Source organism: Loxodonta africana, chromosome 3 (genome assembly GCF_030014295.1).
Source record: "Loxodonta africana isolate mLoxAfr1 chromosome 3, mLoxAfr1.hap2, whole genome shotgun sequence".
In the NCBI taxonomy this organism is placed as follows: Eukaryota; Metazoa; Chordata; class Mammalia; order Proboscidea; family Elephantidae; genus Loxodonta; species Loxodonta africana.
This window is the reverse complement of record NC_087344.1, coordinates 15,810,102-15,832,741: the sequence shown is the minus strand read 5'-3', so window position 1 is coordinate 15,832,741 and position 22,640 is coordinate 15,810,102. Positions and strand designations below refer to the sequence as shown.

The 22,640-nt window shown below is 40.6% G+C and overlaps 2 protein-coding genes across 2 annotated transcripts; both read right to left on the bottom strand.

The window, feature by feature from the left end:
- Positions 1-13,132: 13,132 nt before the first annotated feature.
- On the bottom strand, positions 13,133-14,057 carry LOC100655709 (olfactory receptor 7D4-like). Its single transcript, XM_023542595.2, has one exon. It carries the CDS (start codon positions 13,964-13,966, stop codon positions 13,133-13,135), a length of 834 nt encoding a protein of 277 aa, XP_023398363.1. The 5' UTR covers positions 13,967-14,057.
- Positions 14,058-20,864: 6,807 nt separating this feature from the next.
- Positions 20,865-21,990, bottom strand: LOC135230868 (olfactory receptor 7D4-like). Its single transcript, XM_064283105.1, has one exon. It carries the CDS (start codon positions 21,855-21,857, stop codon positions 20,865-20,867), a length of 993 nt encoding a protein of 330 aa, XP_064139175.1. The 5' UTR covers positions 21,858-21,990.
- Between the last annotated feature and the right edge of the window lie 650 nt (positions 21,991-22,640).

Here is a 22,640-nt window from a genome sequence, read left to right as displayed (position 1 = left end):
ACAGAGGTGTCTGGACTTTGGACTTTGGACCTTAGACTTTGGACTTTGGAGTTTGTTTTCTGTAAGCTTGCTTGCTCTCTTTCTCTCTCTTACCCTTTTGGTGACTGAGGCCTCTGGTGTCTGGGATGGCCAAGAACCTGTGTGCTTAATAATTAATAAAGACATTGTGGAAAGACACGAATCGTTTGGAGTAGTCGATAGTGACCCCCTCCTCACGACACCAAGAGTTCTGTGAATTCTTCCTAGCTGGGTTGACATTCACTTTTGCCCCACACCACCTGTCTCCCCACCTAGAAGAGACCCCTTCATCTAGCTACACCAGGTTACATTTTCCAGAATGCTATGTCCAGTTGTTCACAAAGCCTCCTACCCTTGGAATACCTGTTCCATGCCCCAACCACCCAGGGAAAGATTACTGTTGAAGATTTCAGTTCAAACATCACCCCCTCTCTGGAAGTCTTTTCCAATTCTTTCCAAAGATATAATGAAAACTTTCTCCTTTCTGAACCCAAGGCCTCATCAACAAATGTAGTCTTCCATCATCATACCTGTGACACTTATTGCCCCCTGTTCATAAGCCTGACCAGGTACAGAGAAAACCATGGCCTGACTGATACCTTTAAAATAAAAAAAAAAAAAAAAGGAGAGATAAGATTCACCTGGGGGTTTACTAAAACACAAATGGCTGGGACCCACCCATCTGTGGAATTTCATACTCAGTAGATCTGGGGTGTGGGCTAAAGATTTGCATTTCTAAGAAGCTCCTAGGTGGTGCTGATACTGCTAGTCCAGGGACCACACTTTCAGAACCACTGTTCTTGTCTTTGTCCCTGGTGCTTGGGCCTAATAAAGGCTTTTCCTTCACAGTTTACTTCTTCAGCACATGGCCCTCACTAGGATATACTGGCTTTCAGGTAGCATCATGGAAGCCCTCGGGTGCCTTTTCTCTTTCTGCTGCAATGATTTTCCCTAGAAAGTACAGGGAAATACACCAAGCAGACAGTGCCGAACTCACATCTCTAGAGGTCCAGGAGAGTTTGCTTTAGGGGCCGTGGGAGCTAATTTTAAATTTCCAGGAACTCAGGGGCTGAATTCTCAGAGCATCCTATTAAATAAATTATTCTATTGTCATTTTACTCTTTACACAACTCAGTTCCCTTGGGGTGAAGAGAATAATAGAAAACTTTCTGCCAATTCTGTCTCCCTGAAGGTAGCTGTGGAGACAGATGAATTTCTTTCCTCTAATTATCCCTTCTTTATCTGGTATGTTCAAACACTTGAAGTCAACAAGATCTTTGTCCTGGATATTAAACAAGTTCCCTCATCTTAAGACAGGGAAAAAAGGCCCTGAGATCGGAGGGTGCCTGTTTGAGAAATATCAAATAGACTGGTGTGGTTAGAGAAGAAGCAAGTAAAAGAGAAATAGGGGGAGGTAATAGGGGTTGGGAAACCCTGGTGGCATAGTGGTTAAGTGGTAGAGCTACCAACCAAAGGGTCGGCAGTTCAAATCCACCAGGCGTTCCTTGGGAACTCTATGGAGCAGTTCTACTCTGTCCTATAGGATCGCTATGAGTCGGAATCAACTAGGTGGCACTGGGCTTGGTTTGGTTTTGGTTTAATACGGGTTGAGTGTGGAACCTAGAGACTTAGTAAGATAGAGAACAGAGGGGTCCCCAAATCTACAAAGTAACAAGAAAAGGGCCAGGGCACAGAAACAAAGTCATTCCCCAGAACGATGGGGCAGGGTATCTAAAAATAGCCCATAACCTTCTTTAAAGTTGCCTTTTAGAAGCATCTGGAGAAAACCAGGCCCAGGGACATGCGCAGAACATCCACCTGTGACCCTGTGTGAACTTCCACCAGGGGCAGTGAGGGGCTACAGCCCCAGCCAGGGAATCGAACCCAGGGAGTGAGAGACTGAGCAGGCCTGACACACCATAATAAGTCCTGCTACCAATCCCAGAGGCCTCCGGGACAGGAGCCATCTTGAAAAGCTGATGCTCTTGCACCTTAGTTAACAAATCCCCGCCTATGCCTGTGAATAAACATGAATCTTTTCCCTCCCAAGAACTTTTAAAAACTCAGGCCCATCTTTTGTTTTGTGAGATGAGGGTAAGCATTGCTCTAGGCCTTCCTCATCTCCACTTGCAAGCCTCTTCGATAAAGTTTTTCTCGTGTGGAAAGCTGCGTGCTTTACTTGCTCATTCTTGATCAGTGAGAGGCAAGAACCTTATTCCAGTAATAATTTGCCTTTAAAGAAGTCTCCCAGGACCCCACACACTCCTTGATATATTGAAATAATAGCACCAATAAAGTATTCTGTAATCGCCACTAACTCAGCTCTTGCAATAATTAACTGATATTTTATTCTCCCTTAATAGTTGCTTTTCCTATTTTTCCTATATCCTGTAATGTTAAAGGCATCAACTCCTGCACCATCTGGGCCAGTTGTTCTCAACTGGGGCTATTTTACCTGATAGGAGACAATTGGTAAGGTCTGAACACATTTAGAGTTCTCACAATTGGGGGATAGAGTGTTGGAATGTAGTGGTTAGAGGCCAGGGATGCTGTTAAACATCCTACCATACACAGGACAGGCCCCTACTGTGATGGTTAAGACTGTGTTTCAACTTGGCTGTGCCATGATTCTCAGTGTTTGGCATTCATGTGCTGTTGCAGCCACTTCTCTATTGAGATTTGATTTGTGATCACTCCTGTGACGGGAGCTGCTGTGAGTAGCCAGTCAGTCAAAGGGGAGTTTCCTTGGCCATGTGGCCTGCATGGAGTGTGGACAGATGTTCTGACAGCCCTCAGGAGCTTTTACTCATTCTGGATCCTGCAACTAACTCCTAAACTTCTGACCTCAGGTTCTTGGGACTTGAGTTATCAGCTTGCCTGTGGTCTTGCCTGTCAATCTTGGGATTCATCGAAATTTACAGCCTGTGAGCAACAGCCTTGCTGTCCAACCTGCTGATCTTGGGTTTGCCAGTCCCTACAGCTATGTGAATAGGAGAAGCCTCTATCTTGACCGATGGGCATGGAAGATTACAGCATCTACAACTACGTGACATAAATCTGTTGACATAAATCTCTGTCTCTCTATATATTTATACGCTTTATTGGTTTTCCTTCTCTAGAGAACACAGTCTAAGATATTTGGTACTGAGAGTGTTTCTAGAGAAACAAAGTTGTAAGAATGAGTTTTCTAAATTGCTTCTCAAGTCTGATTACTCCTAGAGATGTGATGACTCTACTTTCAGTAGCAAAGAGGGCACTGCTAATCCATGGCATGAGATGGCAATTCAAATATGCAAAATACCACCACCAATAACAGATCAGGTATTGGTGAAAGGCAAGGTTCTAGGTGACTGCATGCATGATACCTTTCTACAATTTGGTCATAATGAGAAGCACAAGAAAGCTGGGTGGTTGGTCCCGCTTTTGCTAAACAAACTGGTGAAAGAGATGAGCTTAGGGTGTCGGAGTCAAAGCTGAACATTTGCATAAATGACCTTAAAGTTTCCACTTGTGCTTTGAAAGAAAGCCCTATTTCTTGTAGTAACAGAGCTGATATTGCCAAAAACCAAATGCAGAGTCGTATTGTAAGAGTGGCTGAATTGCAACACCAATTCAACTGCCAACCTTGAGAGCTGTCTGAAGTTAAAGTGAGAGCATTGATTGGGAAGAAATGGGATCCTGATTCCTGGAATGGGGATATATGGGCAGATAATCAAGACGCTGGAGACACTGAGCCCGTAAGTTCTGCTCAATCACTCCTTTCAACAGAACAATTAGCCCCTCCGCTTCCAGCTATTGAGATTAACCCAGCTGCACCTAAGGCACCCATGTTGAGTCATCCCTTGGGACATTGCCTGAGGCAGACGCTTTACAAGACAATGCTGAATGTCCTCAAACATTTCCCCACTGATTTGGGCTTCTAGACCTATAATTAGACTTAAGCCCTAGTGAGCCCCAAGTGATGAAGTGCAAAGTGTGACCCAGGAGGAGGTATGCTACACTCCAAAAGAACCACTTGACTTTTCTAATATGTAGAAACAGAAACCTGAGGAATATGTGTGGGAATGAATATAAACTGTGAATAATGGTGCAAGGAACATAAAAATGAATTAGTTTGATTTAATTGATATGGGTTCACTAAGCACAGATTCTTTATTCAGTGTTTCAGCTCGAGAAGTTAAAAAAGGATTTAATAGTTTATTTGGTGGAGTCAATGAAGCATGGATTACTTGGTGGCCTACACCAAATCAAGTTGAAGTGCCAGAACTGCCTTGGTGTACTGTAGAAGGTATCCAAAGGCTTAGGGAAATCAGCATGCTAGAGTGGATTTATGAGTTTAGATCCACAAACTCACATACTGAGTAAGCAAAAGACACACCTTTTACCACAGCTGTGAGAAACAACTTTGTGAAGGGAACCCCAGCATTCTTGAAGACTGCAGTGATGGCTATTTTATGTAAGTCACATGTGACAGTGGGAACTGCCCTAACAGAATTAAGACACCTAATTACAATGGGGCTGGTTGGACTCTTTGGTGGTAGGGGCCAAGTGGCAGCACTCAATAAATAAAGAAAAGGTGGACAGAGTTACTGTAATGGCCAGCAGAGTCAAAGCAGTAATCAGAATAATCTGACTTGTATGAACTTTCAGTGTTCGGTACGTAGTTATGGTGGGCCAAGGAGTGAGATAGATAGGAAATGTACTAAACATTTATTTGATCTATATCACTGGATGAATTCTAGGTCAAGTGAACAGCAGTCTAACTCAAATCACCAGAATAGAGAGTCATCGCCGTTCAATCAATTCCCACACTTGAGAGAGTTTACAAACCCACAACCCCTTGACTGAAGGAGAGGCTGGGTCCCCTTGAGGAAGGTCTCCAATACAAAGTCAAAAGCTTGTACTGTTAGCCTTTGTCCCAGCCTTCCCCAAAGGGGTCTATGGCCTTTTACAAGAGTGACTATTGATTGGGAAAAGGAAATAATCAGACTTTCCAGAGATTACTTGATAATAACTCTGAATTGACACTAAATCCAGGAGACTCAAAATGTCACTGTAGCCCACCAGTCAGAGTGGGGGCATATGGAGGTTAGGTTATTAATGGAGTCTTAGCTTATGTCCATCTGACAGTAGGTTCTGTGGGTCCCTGAACCCATCCTGTAGTGATTTCCCCAGTTCAAGAATGCATAACTGGAATAGATACACTCAGCAATTAGCAGAACTGCCACATTGGATTTCTGACAGATGCAGTAAGGGCTATTACGGTAGGAGAAGCCAAATGGGAGCCATTAGACCTGCCACTACCTGGGAAAACAATAAACCAAAAGCAATGCCACATTCCTGGAGGGATTGCAGACATTAATGCCACCATTAAGGACTTGAAGGATGCAGGGGCGGTGATTCCCACCACATTCACATTCAACTTGCCTATTTGGTTTGTACAAAAGACAGATGGATCTCAGAGAATGACAGTGGATTATTAGATACTTATCCAGGTGTTGACTTCAATTTTAGCTGCTATTCCAGATATAGTCTCATTGCTTGAGCAAATTAATACATCTCCTGATACCTGGTGTGTAGCTATTGATCTGACTAATACCTTTTTCTCCATACCTGTTTTTAAGGACCATCAGAAGCAGTTTGCCTTTAACTGGCAAGGCCAAAAATACACCTTCAGTTGCCTATCTCACAGCTACATCAGGTCTCCAGCCCTGCATCATAATTTAGTCCACAGGAAGCTTAATCAACTTTCGCTTCCACAAGATGTCACACTGGTCCATGACATTGATGACATTGTGCTGATTGGACCTAGCAAGGAAGAAGTGTCAATGACTCTGGACTTATTAATAAAACATTTGTGTGCTAGGGTATGGAAATTAATTCCACAAGAATTCAGGCACCTTCCACCTCAGTGAAATTATCAGGGGTCCAGTGGTATGAGGAATATCGAGATATTCCTTCTAAAGTGAAGAAAAGTTTTTTGTATGTGGCTTCTCCCAGAACTAAAAAGGATGCACAACACCTAGTGGGCTTCTTTAAATTTTGGAACAGCATATTCTTCATTTGGGTGTGCTACTCCAGTCTATTTATTGAGTGACTCATAAAGCTGTTAGTTTTGATTGGTGCCCAGAACATGAGAAGGTACTACAACAGGTTCAGGATGCTGTGCAAGCTTCTCTGCTACTTGAGCCATATGATCTGGCCGATCCAATGGTGCTTGAAGTGACGATGGCAGAAAGAGAAGCTGTTTGGAGTCTTTGATAGACCGCTGCTGGTGAATTACAGTGCAGACCCTTAGGATTTTGAAGCAAAGCCCTGCCATCCTCTGCAGATAACTACTGTCCTTTTAATAAACAGCTTTTGGCTTATTACTGGGCCTCAGTAGAGACTGAATGCTTAACTATGGGACACCAAGTCACCATGCAGCCTGAGCTGCCCCTTATGAACTAGGTGTTGTCTGACACACAAAAGTCATAAAGTTAGACATGCACAGCAGCACTCCATCAATAAATGTAAGTGGTACATACTAGATTGGGCCTGAGCAGGACCTGAAGGCACAACCAAATTACACGAGGAAGTGGCCCAAATACCCATGGTTTCCACTCCTGTCACATTACCTTCCATTTCCCAGTCTGTGCCTGTGGCCTCATGGGGAGTTCTTTATGACCAGTTGACTGAGCAAGAGAAAACTCATGCTTGGTTTACAGATGGCTCTGCGCGATATTCGGTCACCACTAGAAAGTGGACAACAGCAGCACTACAGCCCCTTTCTGGGACCTCCCTGAAGGACAGTAGTGTAGGGAAATCCTCCCAATGGGCAGAGCTTTAATTAGTACACCTGGGTGTTCACTTGGCTTGGAAGGAGAAATGGCCAGATTTGCGATTTTATAGTGATTCACGGGCTGTGGCCAATGGTTTTGCTGGATGGTCAGGAACTTGGAAAAAACATGACTGGAAAATTGGACACAAGTATCTACGGGGAGGAAACCCAGGTGGCGTAGTGGTTAAGTGCTATGGCTGCTAACCAAAGGGTCAGCAGTTCGAATCTACTAGGCACTCCTTGGAAACTCTATGGGGCAGTTCTACTCTGTCCTATAGGGTCGCTATGAGTCGGAATCGACTCGACGGCACTGGGTTTGGTTTGGGTTTTGCTTATCTATGGGGAAGATGTATGTGGATAGACCTCTCTGAATGGGCCAAAGAAGTGAAGATATTTGTGTCTCATGTGTCACAAAGGGTGAGCTCAGCAGAGGAAGATTTTAACAATCCAGTGATTAGGATGACTTGTTCTGTGGAAATCAGTCATCCTCTTTCCCCAGATACTCCCATCATTGCTCAATGGCCTCATGAACAAAGTAGCCCTGGTGGCAGGGATGGAGGTTATGCATGGACCCTGCAACATGGACTTCCACTCACCAAGGCTGACTTGGCTATAGCCACTGCTTAGTGCTCAATCTGCCAGCAGCAGACACCAACACTGAGTCCCTGATATGGCACCATCCCTCAAGTTGATCAGCCAGCAAACTGGTGGCAAGTTAATTACATTGGTGCACTTCCATTGTGGAAAGGGCAGCATTTTTTCTTACTGGAATAGACACCTACTCAGGATATGGATTTGCCTTCCCTGAATGCAATACTTCTGTCAAAACTATCATCCATGAACTTACAGAATGCATTATGCACCATCATGGTATCCTTCATAGCATTGCCTCAGATCAAGGGACACACTTCGCAGCAAATGAAGTGCAGAAGTTTGCCCATGTTCATGGAATTCACTGGTCTTACTATGTTCGCCACCATCCTGAAGAAGCCAGCTTGATAGAACGATGAAATGGCCTCCTAAAGACACAATTACGGCAACAGCTTGGTGTCAATACCTTACAGGGTTGGGGCAATGTTCTCCAGGAGGCTGTATATGCTCTAAACCAGTGTCCAGTATGTGGTGCTGTATCTCCCATGGCCAGGATTCATGGGTCCAGGAATCAAGGGGTAGAAATGGGAGTGGCACCACTCATTATTGCCCCTAGTGACACACTCATAAGATTTTTACTTCCTCTCCCTAAGACCTTATGCTCTGCAGGTGTAGAGGTCTTAGTTCCAAAGGGAGGAATGCTCCCACCTGGAGACACAACACTGATTCCATTGAACTGGAAGCTAAGAATGCCACCTGGCCACTTTGGGGTCCTTATTCCTGTGGATCAACAGGCAAAGAAGGGGGTTACTATACTGGCTGGTGTGACTGATCCTAATTACCAAGAGAAAATCAGGTTGATATTACATAATGGAGGTAAGAAGACTATGTCTGGTATGCAGCAGCTCCCTTAGGGCATTTCTTAGTACTACCATGCCTGGTTTTTAAAGTCAATGGAAAACTACAGCAACCCAATTTCAACAAGCCTACTAATGGCCCACACCCTTCAGGAATGAAGGTTTGGGTCACCCCATCAGCAAAGAACCCTGACTAGCTAAGGTACTTGTTAAGAGCAAAGTGAACACAGAATGGGTCCTGGATGGTGGAAGACTCTAGTTCTCAATACCAGTTATGGCCATGTGATCAGTTGCAGAAACAGTGACTGTAATTGTTCTGCATATTACTGTTTTTTATGTGTGCATCAAATATTTTTGTTTTTTTCATTTATAACATATAAGAGGTAAACAGGGCTAGTGCTTCTTTGGTCGTATGTGTGTTCATTGTATCATGCTAGGTGCACGTTTGACTTTATAATTGTCTTTATTCAGAGATTATGTATGGTTTAAGGACATGTGTACAGGTGCCAAGTTGACAAGGGGTAGACTGTGATGGTTAAGGTTGTCTGTCAACTTGGAGGGGCCATGATTCTCGGTGTCTGGCAGTCATGTGCTGTTGCGGTCACTTCCCTATTGAGATTTGATTTGTGTTCATGCCCGTGATTGGAACAGTTGTGAGTAGCCAGTCAGTTGAAGGGGAGTTTCCCTGGCCATGTGGCCTGCATGAAGTGTGGGCAGATGTTCTGGCAGCCCACAGGAGCTTTTACTCATTCTGGATCCTGCAACTAACTCCTAAATATCTGACCTCAGATTCTTGGGACTTGAGCTACCAGCTTACCTCCGGTCTTGCCTGCAGATCTTGGGATTCATCGAACTTTACAGCCTGTGAGCAACAGCCCGCTGTCCAACCTGTTGACCTTGGTTTTGCCAGTCCCTGCAGCTATGTGAATCAGGAGAAGCCTCTAATCCACCCACAGACTTGGGACATTACAGCCTCTATAACCTCGTGGGTCATTTCCTTGATATAAATCTCTCTATATACATATATTTATATCCTTTATTGGTTTTGCTTCTCTGGAGAAGCTGTCTTAAGACACCCACCAATGAATTATTCAACCCAAGATGTCAGTAGTGTTGAGGTTGAGAAACCTGGGTCTAGAATGTTAAGAAATAATATTAAAAATATTATCTATAACATCCCAGCCATTTTCTATTATTTTGTCATGGCATTGAAAATATTATCCAAAAATAAATCTCACAGTCTTTTGCCATCATTTGGTGCTTCTTATTTTTTTCATATCACTTTCCACAATTCAAATATTTTTGTTGGTTCACTTGTTCATTTTCTTTCTTCTCCACTGGAATGTAGGCTATATAAGAACAGCAACTATTTTTTCTTCATGACTTTATCCCCAGCACATAAAACACAGTAGATTCTCAACAAACATTGCTTCTATAAAATGAATGTATTAGTAAATCTCCTGGAAGCCTAAGGCTGAAAGAGATTGAAAATAAAACAAACAGGACAGATATTCTTCCTACTCTAATTAAATGTTTACGAATAGGCTAATTTTTTCCAAATACTATTAGGGTGCCATCCCAATGATAAGGATATGTCTTACAGGATAAATTCAGAACTCCTGGGGTTGTTTTAATCAATCATTCAATATAAAAGAAGATAGAGCATGAGGGCATTCTCCTTATCTACATGTTTCCTATACAGTTTTGGAAAGGAGGTCATTACTGGAGAAGACTAGAAAAAAATATACAATATTGCTTTCTAAAATATTTATGGACCTGGAGCACTGCCTGACTTCTATGTCATTGGGATGCCGCATATTCAACACAATCTAAGATTCTTCTGACCACAAATGTCTCTGTCTTTGTAGTACATGACCCTCTAAAACTGGATTGGGGTGATGATAGTACAACTCAATAAATTTACTTAAACCATTGCATTGTATCCTTTCACCATACCTATTCAATCAGTATGCTGAGCAAATAATCTGAGAAGCTGAAGTATATAAAGAAGAATGGGGCATTAGGATTAAAAAAAAATAATAATAAAGGAAGACTCATTAACAACATGTGTTATGCAGATGACACAACTCTGCTTGATAAAAGTAAGAGGACTTGAAGCACTTACTAATGAAGATCAAAGACCACAGCCTTCGGTATGGATTATAGCTCAACATAAAGAAAACAAAAATTCTCACAACTGTACCAATAAGCCACATCATGATAAGCAGAGAAGAGACTGAAGTTGTTAAGGATTTTATTTTACTTGGATCGCAATCAACTTCCATGGAAGCACCAGAGGAGAAATCAAAAGACTCATTGCATCGGGTGAATCTGCTGCAAAGGACCTCTTTACAGTGTTGAAAAGCAAAGATGTTACCTGAAGACTAAGATGCACCTGACCCAAGCCATGGTATTTTCAATCATCTCATATGCATGTGAAAGGTGCACAATGAATAAGGAAGAATGAAGAAGAATTGATGCCTTTGAACTGTGGAGTTGGTGAAGAATATTGAATATACCATGGACTGCCAAAAGAACGAACAAATCTGTCTTGCAAGAAGTACAACCAGAACGCTCCTTAGAAGCAAGGCTAGCGAGACTTCATCTTACATACTTTGAACGTGTTGTCAGGAGGGAACAGTCCCTGGAGAAGGACATCATGCTTGGTAAAGTACAAGGTCAGTGGAAAAGAGGAAGACCCTCAACAAGATGGAATGACACAGTGGCTGCAACAATAGGCTCAAGCATAACAACAATTGTGAGGATGGCACATGACTGGGCAGTGTTTCATTCTGTGGTACATCGGGTGGCTATGAGTAGGAACCGATTCCAGGCACCTAACATCAACAACAACATTGGATTAAACAATGGGTTGATTTCATGGTATGCAAATCATACATCAATAAAGCTTTAAAAATAATTTTTGAGAAAGCTTATACAAGGTGAGTTGAAAATACTTTTGTTTATAACAGATTCTAGTAACTATCAGTATGATTATGCTTACTACTCAGAATTGAAATCTTCTTTGTTTCCTTTTTTTATACCTCTCTGGTCTTTTCTTCACTTTGTGCATAAAAAAAAAAAATTTTTTTTTTTTTGTACATAGCAGACAATAAATACACATTTGATTAAACTTCATGGAATCAAAGTGAATTGAAGCCATATCAAACAAGTCTTTTCTCACTAACAAATTATGATTTTTTAGTAAATTGTTTCTTTGGAGTTTTGTTTTGGCCCCAAAGTCCCCAGTTCCTTTCATGACTCCTTTAATATCCGTCACAGTCTTTATCAACTATCTTAGTTTTCCTTCCCACACAAGCACTCACTGAGACCAGGATTCAAGTGCAATCGATTTACTTGAAGGAACAAAGGAAATAGATGGGAGAGAAGAAAAGTGACACAGGGAGGAAAATACATCCCATAAAGCTTGCATTAAGTAAGCTACCACAGTAAAGGAGGAGAGTTTTCATCCTGGGAAAATTTTGAAAAATGTGCAAAACCCACATCTCAGAATTACCACCAAGTAGAGATGGTATACCCCACACCTCTCAATGAAGGCTACCCCAGGAGATTCATGATTCTGGGTCATTTCTGCCACCATGCGTATGACAAATTAGGTTCCAGCTGGTGCAGTCCATTGGCAGTCAGACAGATGTGCAATAGAGATGGTGAGACGATCCCAGGGAATGTAGGTGGCCCACTGATTGAAAGCATCTACTACTCCACCATTCACTAGACAGAATCAATTCTACCAATAATCTTCTCAAAAAGTGAAGTTCTGAATGTATTCCACAAGTGTGTCATTACCATTCCTGATGACACCCCCAGAGAGTCCAAAAAAATTAAACCGTGTGAGGGAACAACTCTTCTTCGATTGTATCCCTTACTATATGTTTTAGGATCCTGGGGAACATATCTTAATACTGCAACAATGAGACATAAAAGAAAAATAAAATAAGAAAAGGGAGAAAGTAAAGAAGAAGAAAGGGAAAAGAAAGGAAGAAGCAAGAAATGACCACAAAGAATGAATCTCATACTTTCCAAGGCAGTATATTGCTATGAATCATCTGAAAAAACCATCTATCAAAACTAGATTCCCACACTTGAACTTGACAACCCCATTATGGTTCTTATAAAAAGTAGGGTAGCAAAATTAGGAGTATTAACTCGATGATAGTTTGCTGGGTGTGAATCCATCCCAATCTCAGAATCTTCCTCTGAAAAAAGGGGTGAATGAAAACATATCTTGAAGAAATACTGTCATGGTTAGGTAAAATCATACGTGTAAAGCAATAAGCACAGTCCAGATGTGATAAGCAGTTGGTTATGCCTGTTGTATGATTTTAATTTTATTTCTTTCAGGGAAAAACATACACATAACCAAATTAAGGTGAAAGACTCAAGGTTTGGGAGATTAACCCTTGGGGAAATCACGCCTGCTCATAACAAGATTAATGAAGCAAATCTAAGCCTAGAATTTTCAGGAATGGCTCTAAGAAAGCTGACCAAAGAAGGAACATCATGGACAGCATATAGGAAAAAAGAGTTAAAAGGATTTACTTAGGAAAGAGTTGACGAAAAGTGGTAAAATAACAAGTAGAAAGCAAATCATAGTTACTTTGAGATTGGAAGAAATGATGCATGTCTTTTGAGGAAGAAAAAAGAATCAGGATATTTAAATTCATGATATTTGGCTTTGCGGACCATGAGTACCATTTAGCCCTGAGGCCAGTGGCCATCATCGTGGACAAGAGGCTGCTCTACAGAGGAGCCTTCTCAGGGCTCCCTTCATATCCTTATTCCTTAGGCTGTATATGAAGGGGTTCAGCATGGGTGTGACCACAGTCTACATCACTGAGGCAATAGAGCTTCTCTGGGAAGCATGGATCACAGTAGAATTGAGGCAGACCCCAAGGGCTGTTCCATAGAACAAGGCGACCACAGAGAGGTGAGACCCACAGGTGGAAAATGCCTTATATTTTCCCCCAGAAGAGGACATGCTCATTAATGAGTAGACAATCTGAGAATAAGAGAAGAGGACCCCTGAGAGAGGAAACACACCCAGCAGGACAGTTGCCACATATAAAAAGATGTTATTGATGATGGTATCCGAACAGGCCAATTTGATAACCTGAGCCAGTTCACAGAAGAAATGCGGAATTTCAGTGCCTATACAGAATTTCAACTGTGTTATCAGTAGAATATGAAGCAGAGAGGCCCAGAAAATGATGGCCCAAGACATCAAAACCAACAAGACACAGAGCTGGGGCTTCATGATGACTGTATAGTGCAGGGGGTGACAGATGGCCACAAACCGGTCATAAGCCATCAAGGACAGGATAAAATTGTCCAGTCCAGAAAAAATTATGAAAAAATACACCTGAGTGAGGCATCCTGTATAGGAGATGACTTTGCTCTGTGTCTGAATGTTCACCAGCATCTTTGGGACCGTGGTGGTGATGAAACAGATGTCAACATAGGACAGGTTGGAGAGGAAGAAGTACATGGGGCTATGGAGGTGGGTGTCAGAGCTGACAGCCAGAATGATGAACAGGTTCCCAAGTATAGCGACCAGGTACATGGACAGGAAGAGTCCAAAGAAGAGGGGCTGAAGTTCAGAATCCTCTGAGAGGCCCATCAGGAAGAATTCTAAAAATTTTGTTTGGTTTCCTGCTTCCATTTAACTAGTGTGTAGGCTGGAGAAAGTAAAAACAACATTCAATGAACAGCCAACTAACATCTCAGCTACTCATCAGATTTACAGCACCACCTGTATTTTGTATATGCATCCTTCCAGTAACAGGGACTCTCTCAGTCACAGGTAGCACTTTTGTATTTTAAATGTATATAATTATTTAGACACTTTAGCAAAAATCTCTCTCTTTTTAGCTTTCTTGCGCTAGTCCTAATTTTCCTACTTAAATCTATACACATAAACCAATTTCTTCTTTGACATGACCGTTCCAAGCTAATTGAAAACATGCTGTATAAACTCTCAGGTATGTACTTTCTGTGACAATCCCCATACCCCCTTCTTTCTGATAGCTCTATGTCAGTGGAATAAAGATCATCTGAGTTGAAAATCATGTCTTAAATGTGACCTATCACATCCTACTGATTGGACAGTTAACTGTTGGTGCCTTTTTTTTCTGTTTTAAAAATCGAGTTAATACTATTATCTTCTTTTTGAGGTTTAGAAATAAATGCCTTTGTGAACAGGATGATCTCAATTAATAATGCCAAAAAAAAAACACAACCCATTGCTGTTCAGTCTATTCTAATGAAATGCAACCCTATGTGACAGAGTACAACTTCTCCGTAGGGTTTGCAAGGCTGTTATCTTTATGGAAGAAGAGTGCCTCATCTTTCTCCCACAGAGTGGCTGGTGGGTTCCAGCTGCCTAACTTTCGATTAGCAGCTTAGCGCTTAACCACTGTGCTAAAAGGAGTACCAACTAATAATAACCATTATTATTATTATGTTCCTTTTATGACAATATTTTAGATATATAATTCTCCCAAGCTACAGTATAAAGCTGTGATTTTAAAAATCAGTGTTTGAATCATACTGCCTGGAACAGAATTTTGGCTCTACCAACTTACTACCTATGTGACCATGAGAAAGTTACTTATCACTCTTAGCTGTAGATAACTCACTTCTCCAAGGAGAGCTATAAGTATTCCCTACATAATGAGATTGATGAGTGAATTAAATGAGATGAAGCATGTCATTTTTCTAGTATGGTGCCTGTGATAGAGTAGACACTTGATAATTGTGATTTTCTGTTTTTATTGTCACAATAAATCTGTCTTGCATATCTATCATTTATCAATATCCCCTTTAAACTAGGGCAGCCATCAAGGATGGAATTGTGATCATTATAAACACAAGTCTGTTACCTCTTTTGGCCTCCATGCAGCAATTCCAATTAGGGGAGATCACTATGGCTCCCTATTGCAGAAACCACCTGCCAGATGGATTCTTCCAAGAACAGCAAAGGCCATGTGGACTCTGTAAATAAAGGGAGAAAACAAAAGCACACAAACATTAAAATCAAATGCAAAGCATGTGTGTGCTCATGTGTACATGCTCTTGAAAGAGGATGTGTTGTACTAACATCAGTGGGGTTCATTACAAAGTGTACAATGGATAGCTTAGATTAAAATATTAAACACTTCTATAGAGCAAATTATACCAAAGAAAATTAAAAGTCAAACTTAAGATTTGAAAATAAATGTTAACATTTTCCAAAAAGGTAAAATAGTATTATTCATGCATAAAGAATGGAAATTAATTAAAAAGAGAAAAAAATCACTGAGGGCAGATAATTCAGTCTGGGCAGATGAGTAGGAAAGGCTTCTCTGAAACAGGACTTTTCACTGACAGGAAAAGAATAGATAATTGTAAGTCAGAGAAAGTAAGGAAAGGACAAGCAGTATAGATTGAGAAAACAGAAGGTTTAATTCCCTGTGGGGCAGTGAGCTTGGTAATGGAAGAGAATAAAGAGGTCAGTGAGATAGAGAGCAGAGGATGAAGTGTAGGAAGGACAGAGCTTGTGAGGCCCACAAATAGAGCATCCAGTACTATTCCTGGATGTGCCTCTTTCATGGGTAAAATTTATGTTTACTTCTGTGGCAGAGGTTGTAACTTTCTTTGCCTACCATTGTCTTAACACAATATGGAATGGCAGTTTGAATACCACAGTCAACGGGATAATCTACGTTAAAACACTAAAATATTTCTACTAAATTCATGAATAAGGCAAGGCAATCTAATCCCACTTTAGTCATTCTCCTTTATCATTTAAGATGAGAAAAGGAAATGGGTCTGAGTACTAAACCTCCAAAACAATTACACTATTTGTAGGTGATATTGAAGACACTAAAGAGAAATAGCATACAAATAGAACTTTTAAGTGCTATCAGTAAGTTGGCAGGGTATTAAAGAAATATTAGGAAACCAGTAACATTTTATTTAAGCAAAAATACTTAGGGAATATACAGAAAACTTGAAACATATTCAGAACAAAATAGACAATACCTCCCTTATAATAGATTTTCTTTGAGTAGGTAATGGATAAATTACTGGATGTAAGAAATCTAACAGCAATCCATAACTTGTAAAAGAGATTGGAGAAAGGATGTTTGATGAGAGAGATAAGATAAAGTGTCATAGCTGGTTGAGTCAGAGTTTCTTCAGAGAATTATACATTCAAGCAATGGCCATTTCTAATTCTTCTTGGAGAGAGGCTCTAGATTCCAGAAAGACAAAGAAGAAACATGAGAGCTGGAAAAGACAGGCTACAGTGGAAACTAAAGTGCGTTCAAAGTACAGAGAGCTCACATTCCTAAGCAAGTATGGGAGGTTTCAGTGTCCTTACCAGAGAGGTGAGCCTCACACTTTTTTTCCTCTTTTCCTTCTTATTCCACCAGCCCTGAAGGGGACACACTAACTCTTTCTGATGGTACCAGCTAAGAAGTTTCTCTTCTCCATGGTCTGTCTCTGAGAAGCCCAATTTGGTTTTCAACAAGGCTGGGATTAAGTATTTATAGGGTGAAGGACAATGAGGACATGTTTAAAGTTTCCAGAGTCTCCCAGGTTGAATCTCAGAGCTCTTCATTAAATAAATTGTTCTATATTTCTTTTGCTGTCCAAACAATTCACCTCCCATGGGTACAAAAAAAAAAAAAAAAAACATTGCCTTCAAGTCGATTCAGACTCCTAGCGACCTTATAAGACAGAATGATATTGCCTCGGAGGGCTTCCAAGGAGCAGCTGGTGGATTGGACCTTTGGATTAACAGCCAATCTCAAAAAACATAAAATGAACATCTTTCTGCCAATTTTGTCTCTTTGTAGGCAGCAGTGTCCGGTGAGGGGTTTGTGAGATGGATTTATTTCCTCCAGGGAGAAATTTCTCTATCTTTAGTTTCATTTTAAAGAAACAAGCTGTCCCTTAACAAAAGTTAACTGCTACAAAGAACCAATACTAGGAACCTTCTTTCTTCGAGTGAAATCCCGCCTTGGGAAGTGTTTGCCTTAAAGAACATTTGGTGATTTATGGAACACTTGGTGTCCTCAAAGTTATGGAGGCAAACAGGTTCTATCTGAAGAAAAGCAACTTGGTCAATAGACTTAATGCTCTTAAGGAACTGATAAGACAAGGACTGAAAAATATCCCTTGACATGCACTTAGTGACAAGAAAACTTCATTGATCTTAGAGAGGGCTCCATTTATTTCCTGACTCTCTAAATAAAGGGGCAGAGTCAGAAATAATTCAGGCGGGGTGCTTGAAGACTGATTGAGTCTTGAAGAAATGTAGGTGGCAGGTAAAGACCTATTTTGCAAAAGTTTGTAAGGAAAGGGAAGGAGAGAGATAAAGCATAGCCTACAGTCAATATGGAGTTCAGGAGAATTAAAAAAAAAATAGTGGTAGTATGGGAAGATGATTAATTTTAAACATAATCATCATATATAGTGCCACATTTGAATACATGGGCAGTTACGACTACCTAATTTTCAGCATGGTGTATACACTGAAGAAGCCCTGGTGGTACAGTTGATAAGAGAGCAGCTGCTAATCAAAAGGTTGGTGATTTGAACCCATCAGACGCTCTGCAGAAGAAAAATGTGTCAGTCTGCTTCTGTAAATATTACAGCCTCAGAAACCCTATGGGACAGTTCTGTTGTGTCCTATAGGGTCACTAAGAGTTGGAATCGACCTGATGTCAACAAGTTTGGATTTGACTTAGTATATGCTGTAAATTAATGACAATCATAATGTTCTGTGTTCTCAACATGTAGAATACCTGGCTCCAGAAATCAAGAGGTGGAAGTATAAATGGCCTAACATAACATCACTCCCAGTGACCCACCTGGGGAGTTTGTGTTCAGATTTCCTCAACTCTGGCACCGACACACAAAGAGAGTTCTACTTCCACTTTATACTGCCACCAGAAGTATCTATACATCCTCACCAACTCTGTTATTTTATCTTTTTTATTATTTCTATCATTATTAACCCACAAGAGTCTGTCAGTTTGTCATACTGTAGGGGCTTGCCTGTTACTGTGATGCTGGAAGCAATGCTGCCAGTTTTCAAATACCAGCAGGGTAACCCATGGCAGATAAATTTCAGCTGAGCTTCCAGATTAAGAGAGACTAGGAAGAAGGGCCTGATAGTCTACTTCTGAAAAGAAGTAGCCACTGAAAACCTTTTGAGTAGCAGCGGAACTTTGTCTAATACAGTGCCAGAAGTTGAGTCCCTCATGTTGGAAGGCGCTTAAAAGACAACAAGGGAAGAGCTATCTCCTCAGAGTAGAGTCGACGTTAATGATGTAGATGGAGCCAAGCTTTTAGGACCTTCATTTGCTGATGTGACATGACTCAAAATGAGAAGAAACAGGTGCAAACATCCTTTAATTATCAGAACCTGGAATGTCCAAAGTACAAATCAAGGAAAATTGGAAACCATCAAAAAAGAAATGGAATGCATAAACATTGATATACTAGGCATTAATGAACTGAACTGGACTGGTATTGGCCATTTTGAATAGGACAATCATATGGTCTACTTTTGAGAATGACAACTTGAAGAGAAATGGCATTGCATTCATCGTCAAAAAGAACATCTCAAGATCTATCCTGAAGTACAATGCTCTTTGTGATAGAATACAATCCATAAGCCTACAAGGAAGACCAGTTAACGTGACTATTATTCAAATTTACACATCAGCCACTAAGGCCAAGATGAAGAAATAAAAGATTTTTACCAAATTCTGCAGTCTGAAATTGATCAAACATGCAATTAGGATGCATTGATAATTTCTAGTAACTGGAATCTGTTTACAACCGTTTCTAGTATACACCAATATGATTATTCTTACTACTCTGAATTGAAATCTTTTCTCTTTTTTTATGCCTCACTGGTCTCCTTCTTACTTTTTACATAGTGGAAAATAAATGCATATTTGATTAAACTGAATGGCATGGAAGTGAAATGAAGTCACAGCGAACAAGTTTTTCTCACTAATGAACTATCATTTTTTAGTACATTGTTTCTTCTGAGTTTTGTTTTGGCCCCAAAGTCCCCAGTTCCTTTCATGACTCCCTTAATATCCTTCATAGTCTTTATCAGCTTTCTTAGTTTTGGTATCCACAAAAGCAGACACTGAGACAAGGATTCAAGAGCAAGAAATTTACATAAAAGAGCAAGGAATATGGATGGGAGAGAAGTGACAAAAGGAATTAAATACATCTGATAAAGCTTGCATTGAGTCAGCTACCACAGTGAATGAGCAAAGTTTCATCCTGGGAAGTTCTGGAAAATGTGCAAAACCCCCATCTCAGAATTCCGCCCAAGTAAAGAGGTATATCATACACCTCTCAATGAAGGCTGCCCCTGGAGATACCTAATTCTGGGTCACTTCTGCCACCATGCATTTGACAAAGTAGGTTCCAGCTGGTGCTATCCATCAGCAGTCAGACTGCTGTGCAATATAGATGGTGAGACAACCCCAAGGAATGTAGGTGGAGCATTGATTGACAGCATCTGCTACTCTACCTTTCACTGAACAGACTCAATTCTACCAATAATCTACGCAAAAAATGAAGTTCTGAATATATTCCACAGGTGTGTAACTACCATTCTGGTGACACCTTCAGGGAGTCCCAAAAAATTAAAACATGTTGGGGAACAACTTCTATTTCATTACTACATGTTTTAGGATCCTGGGGAATATATCTTAAAGCTGCGAAGATGAGACATAAAAGTAAAATAAAATAAGGAAAGGAAGAAAGTAAAGAAGAAGAAAGAAAGGGGAAAGAAAAGAAGCAAGGACGGACCAAAAAGAATGAATCTAAGTCTCATATTATCCAATGCAGTATATTACTATGAATCTTCTGAAAAAACCGTCTATGAAATCTAGATTCCCATCCTTGAAGTTCAAAATCCCATCATTGTTCTTATGAAAAGTAAGATACCTAAACTAAGAGTATTAACTCAATGAAAGTTTGCAAGGTTTCGATCCATCCCAATCTCAGACTCTTCCTCTGAAAACTAGGGTGAATGAAAATATATCTCAAAGAAATATTATCAGGGTTAAATGAAATCATATGTGTAAAACAACCAGCACAGTCCAGATGTGGCAAGCATTTGGTTATGGCTGTTGTGTGATTTTAATTTTCTTTCTTTCACAGAAAAACATGCACATAACCAAATGAAGGTGAAAGATATTGTTTGAGAGACTAACCTTTTGGGAAACCACATCTGCACTTAACAATATTAATGCAGCAAATCTAAGGTTGGAATTTTCAGGAATAGCTCTAAGAAAGCTGACCAAAGAAAGAACTTAAGGACAGCACAGAGGAAAGAAGAGTCAAAAGGATTCACTTAGGAGAGACTTGAGGAAAAATGATACAATAACAAGCAGAAACCAAATCATAATTGCTTTGGAATTGGAAGAAATGATGCATGTTTTTTCAGGAAGAAAAAAGAATCAGGATATTTAAATTCACAATGTTTGTCTTTGGGGACCTTGATGCCCATTTAGCCCTGAGGCCAGTGGCCATCATCATGGTTAAGAGGCTGCTCTACGAAGCATCCTTCCCAGGGCTCCCTTCATGTCTTTATTCCTTAGGCTGTATATGAAGGGGTTCAGCATGGGTGTGACCACAGTGTACATCACTGAGGCAATAGAGACTCTCTGGGAAGAATGGATCACAGTAGAACTGAGGCCAACCCCAAGGCTTGTTCCATAGAACAAGGAGACCACGGACAGGTGAGACCCACAGGTGGAAAATGCCTTATACTTTCCCCCAGCAGAGGACATGCTCATTAAAGACGAGACAATCTGAGAGTAAGAGAAGAGGATCCCTAATAGCGGAAACACAGCTAGCAGGACAGTCAACACATACAAGAAGATGTTAATGATGAGGGTATCAGAACAGGCTGATTTGATAATCTGAGCCAGTTCACAGAAGAAGTGTGGAATTTCAGTGCCTATGCAGAATTTCAGCTGTCTGATCAATAGAATATGAAGCAGAGAGGCCCAGAAAATGATGACCCAAGACATCAGAACCAAGAATCCACAGAGCTGGGGGTTCATGATGACTGTATAGTGCAGGGGGTGACAGATGGCCACAAACCGGTCATAAGCCATCAAGGACAGGATAAAATTGTCCAGTCCAGCAAAAATCATGAAGAAATACACCTGAGTGAGGCATCCTATGTAGGAGATGACTTTGCTCTGTGTCTGGATGTTCACCAGCATCTTTGGGACTGTGGTGGTGATGAAACAGATGTCAACAAAGGACAGGTTGGAGAGGAAGAAGTACATGGGGGTGTGGAGGTGGGGGTCAAAGCTGACGGCCAGTATGATGAGTAGGTTCCCAAGCACAGTGACCAGGTACATGGACAGGAAGAGTCCAAAGAAGAGGGGCTGATGTTCAGAATCCTCTGAGAGGCCCAGCAGGAAGAATTCAAAAACTTTTGTTTGGTTTTCTACTTCCATGTAGTTAGTGCATGGGCTGGGGAAAGTAAAAGCAACATTCAATGAACACCCAACTACCATCTCAGCTAGTCATCATCTTTACGACACCACCTGTATTTCATTATTGAGTCCTTCCAAAGACAATGACTCTCGCAGTCACAGGTAGCACTTTTCCTTTTTAAATGTGTATACTTATTTAGACATTTTAGAAAAAAACTCTCTCTTTTTACCTTCTACTCACTGGTTGTAATTTTCCTACTTGAATCTATACACATAAACCAATATGACCATTCAAAGCTAATTGAATACATGTTATGTGAACTCACAAGTATGTATTTTTCCATTACAATCTCCATACCTCCTTCATTAATGTAGCTCTATGTTAGTGAATAAAAGTCATCTGAGCTGAAAATCCATACCTTAAATGTGACCTGTCACATCCTACTGATTTAACAGTTAACACTTGGTGCATTATTTTTTCTTTTTTAAAAATCTAGTTAGTACTACTACCTTCTTTGTGAGGTTTAGAAATAAATGTCTTTGTGAACAGGAGGTTCTCAATTAATAATACTGAAAGAAAAAAAATTGCAGTCAAGTCAATTCCAACACAAGGCAGCCTTATATGACAGAGTAGAACTTCCCCATATGGTTTCCAGGGCTTTTATTTTTGCCAAAGAAGACTGACACATCTCTCTCCTGCAGAGCGGCTGGTGCGTTCTAAATGTCTAACTTTCAATTTACAGCTTAGCACTTAACCACTGCACTAACAGGCCTTCCAATTAATAATAGCAATTATTATTATTAATCTCTTCCTTCTGTAACAATTATTTTAGATATATAATTCTCCCAAGCTACAGTATAAAG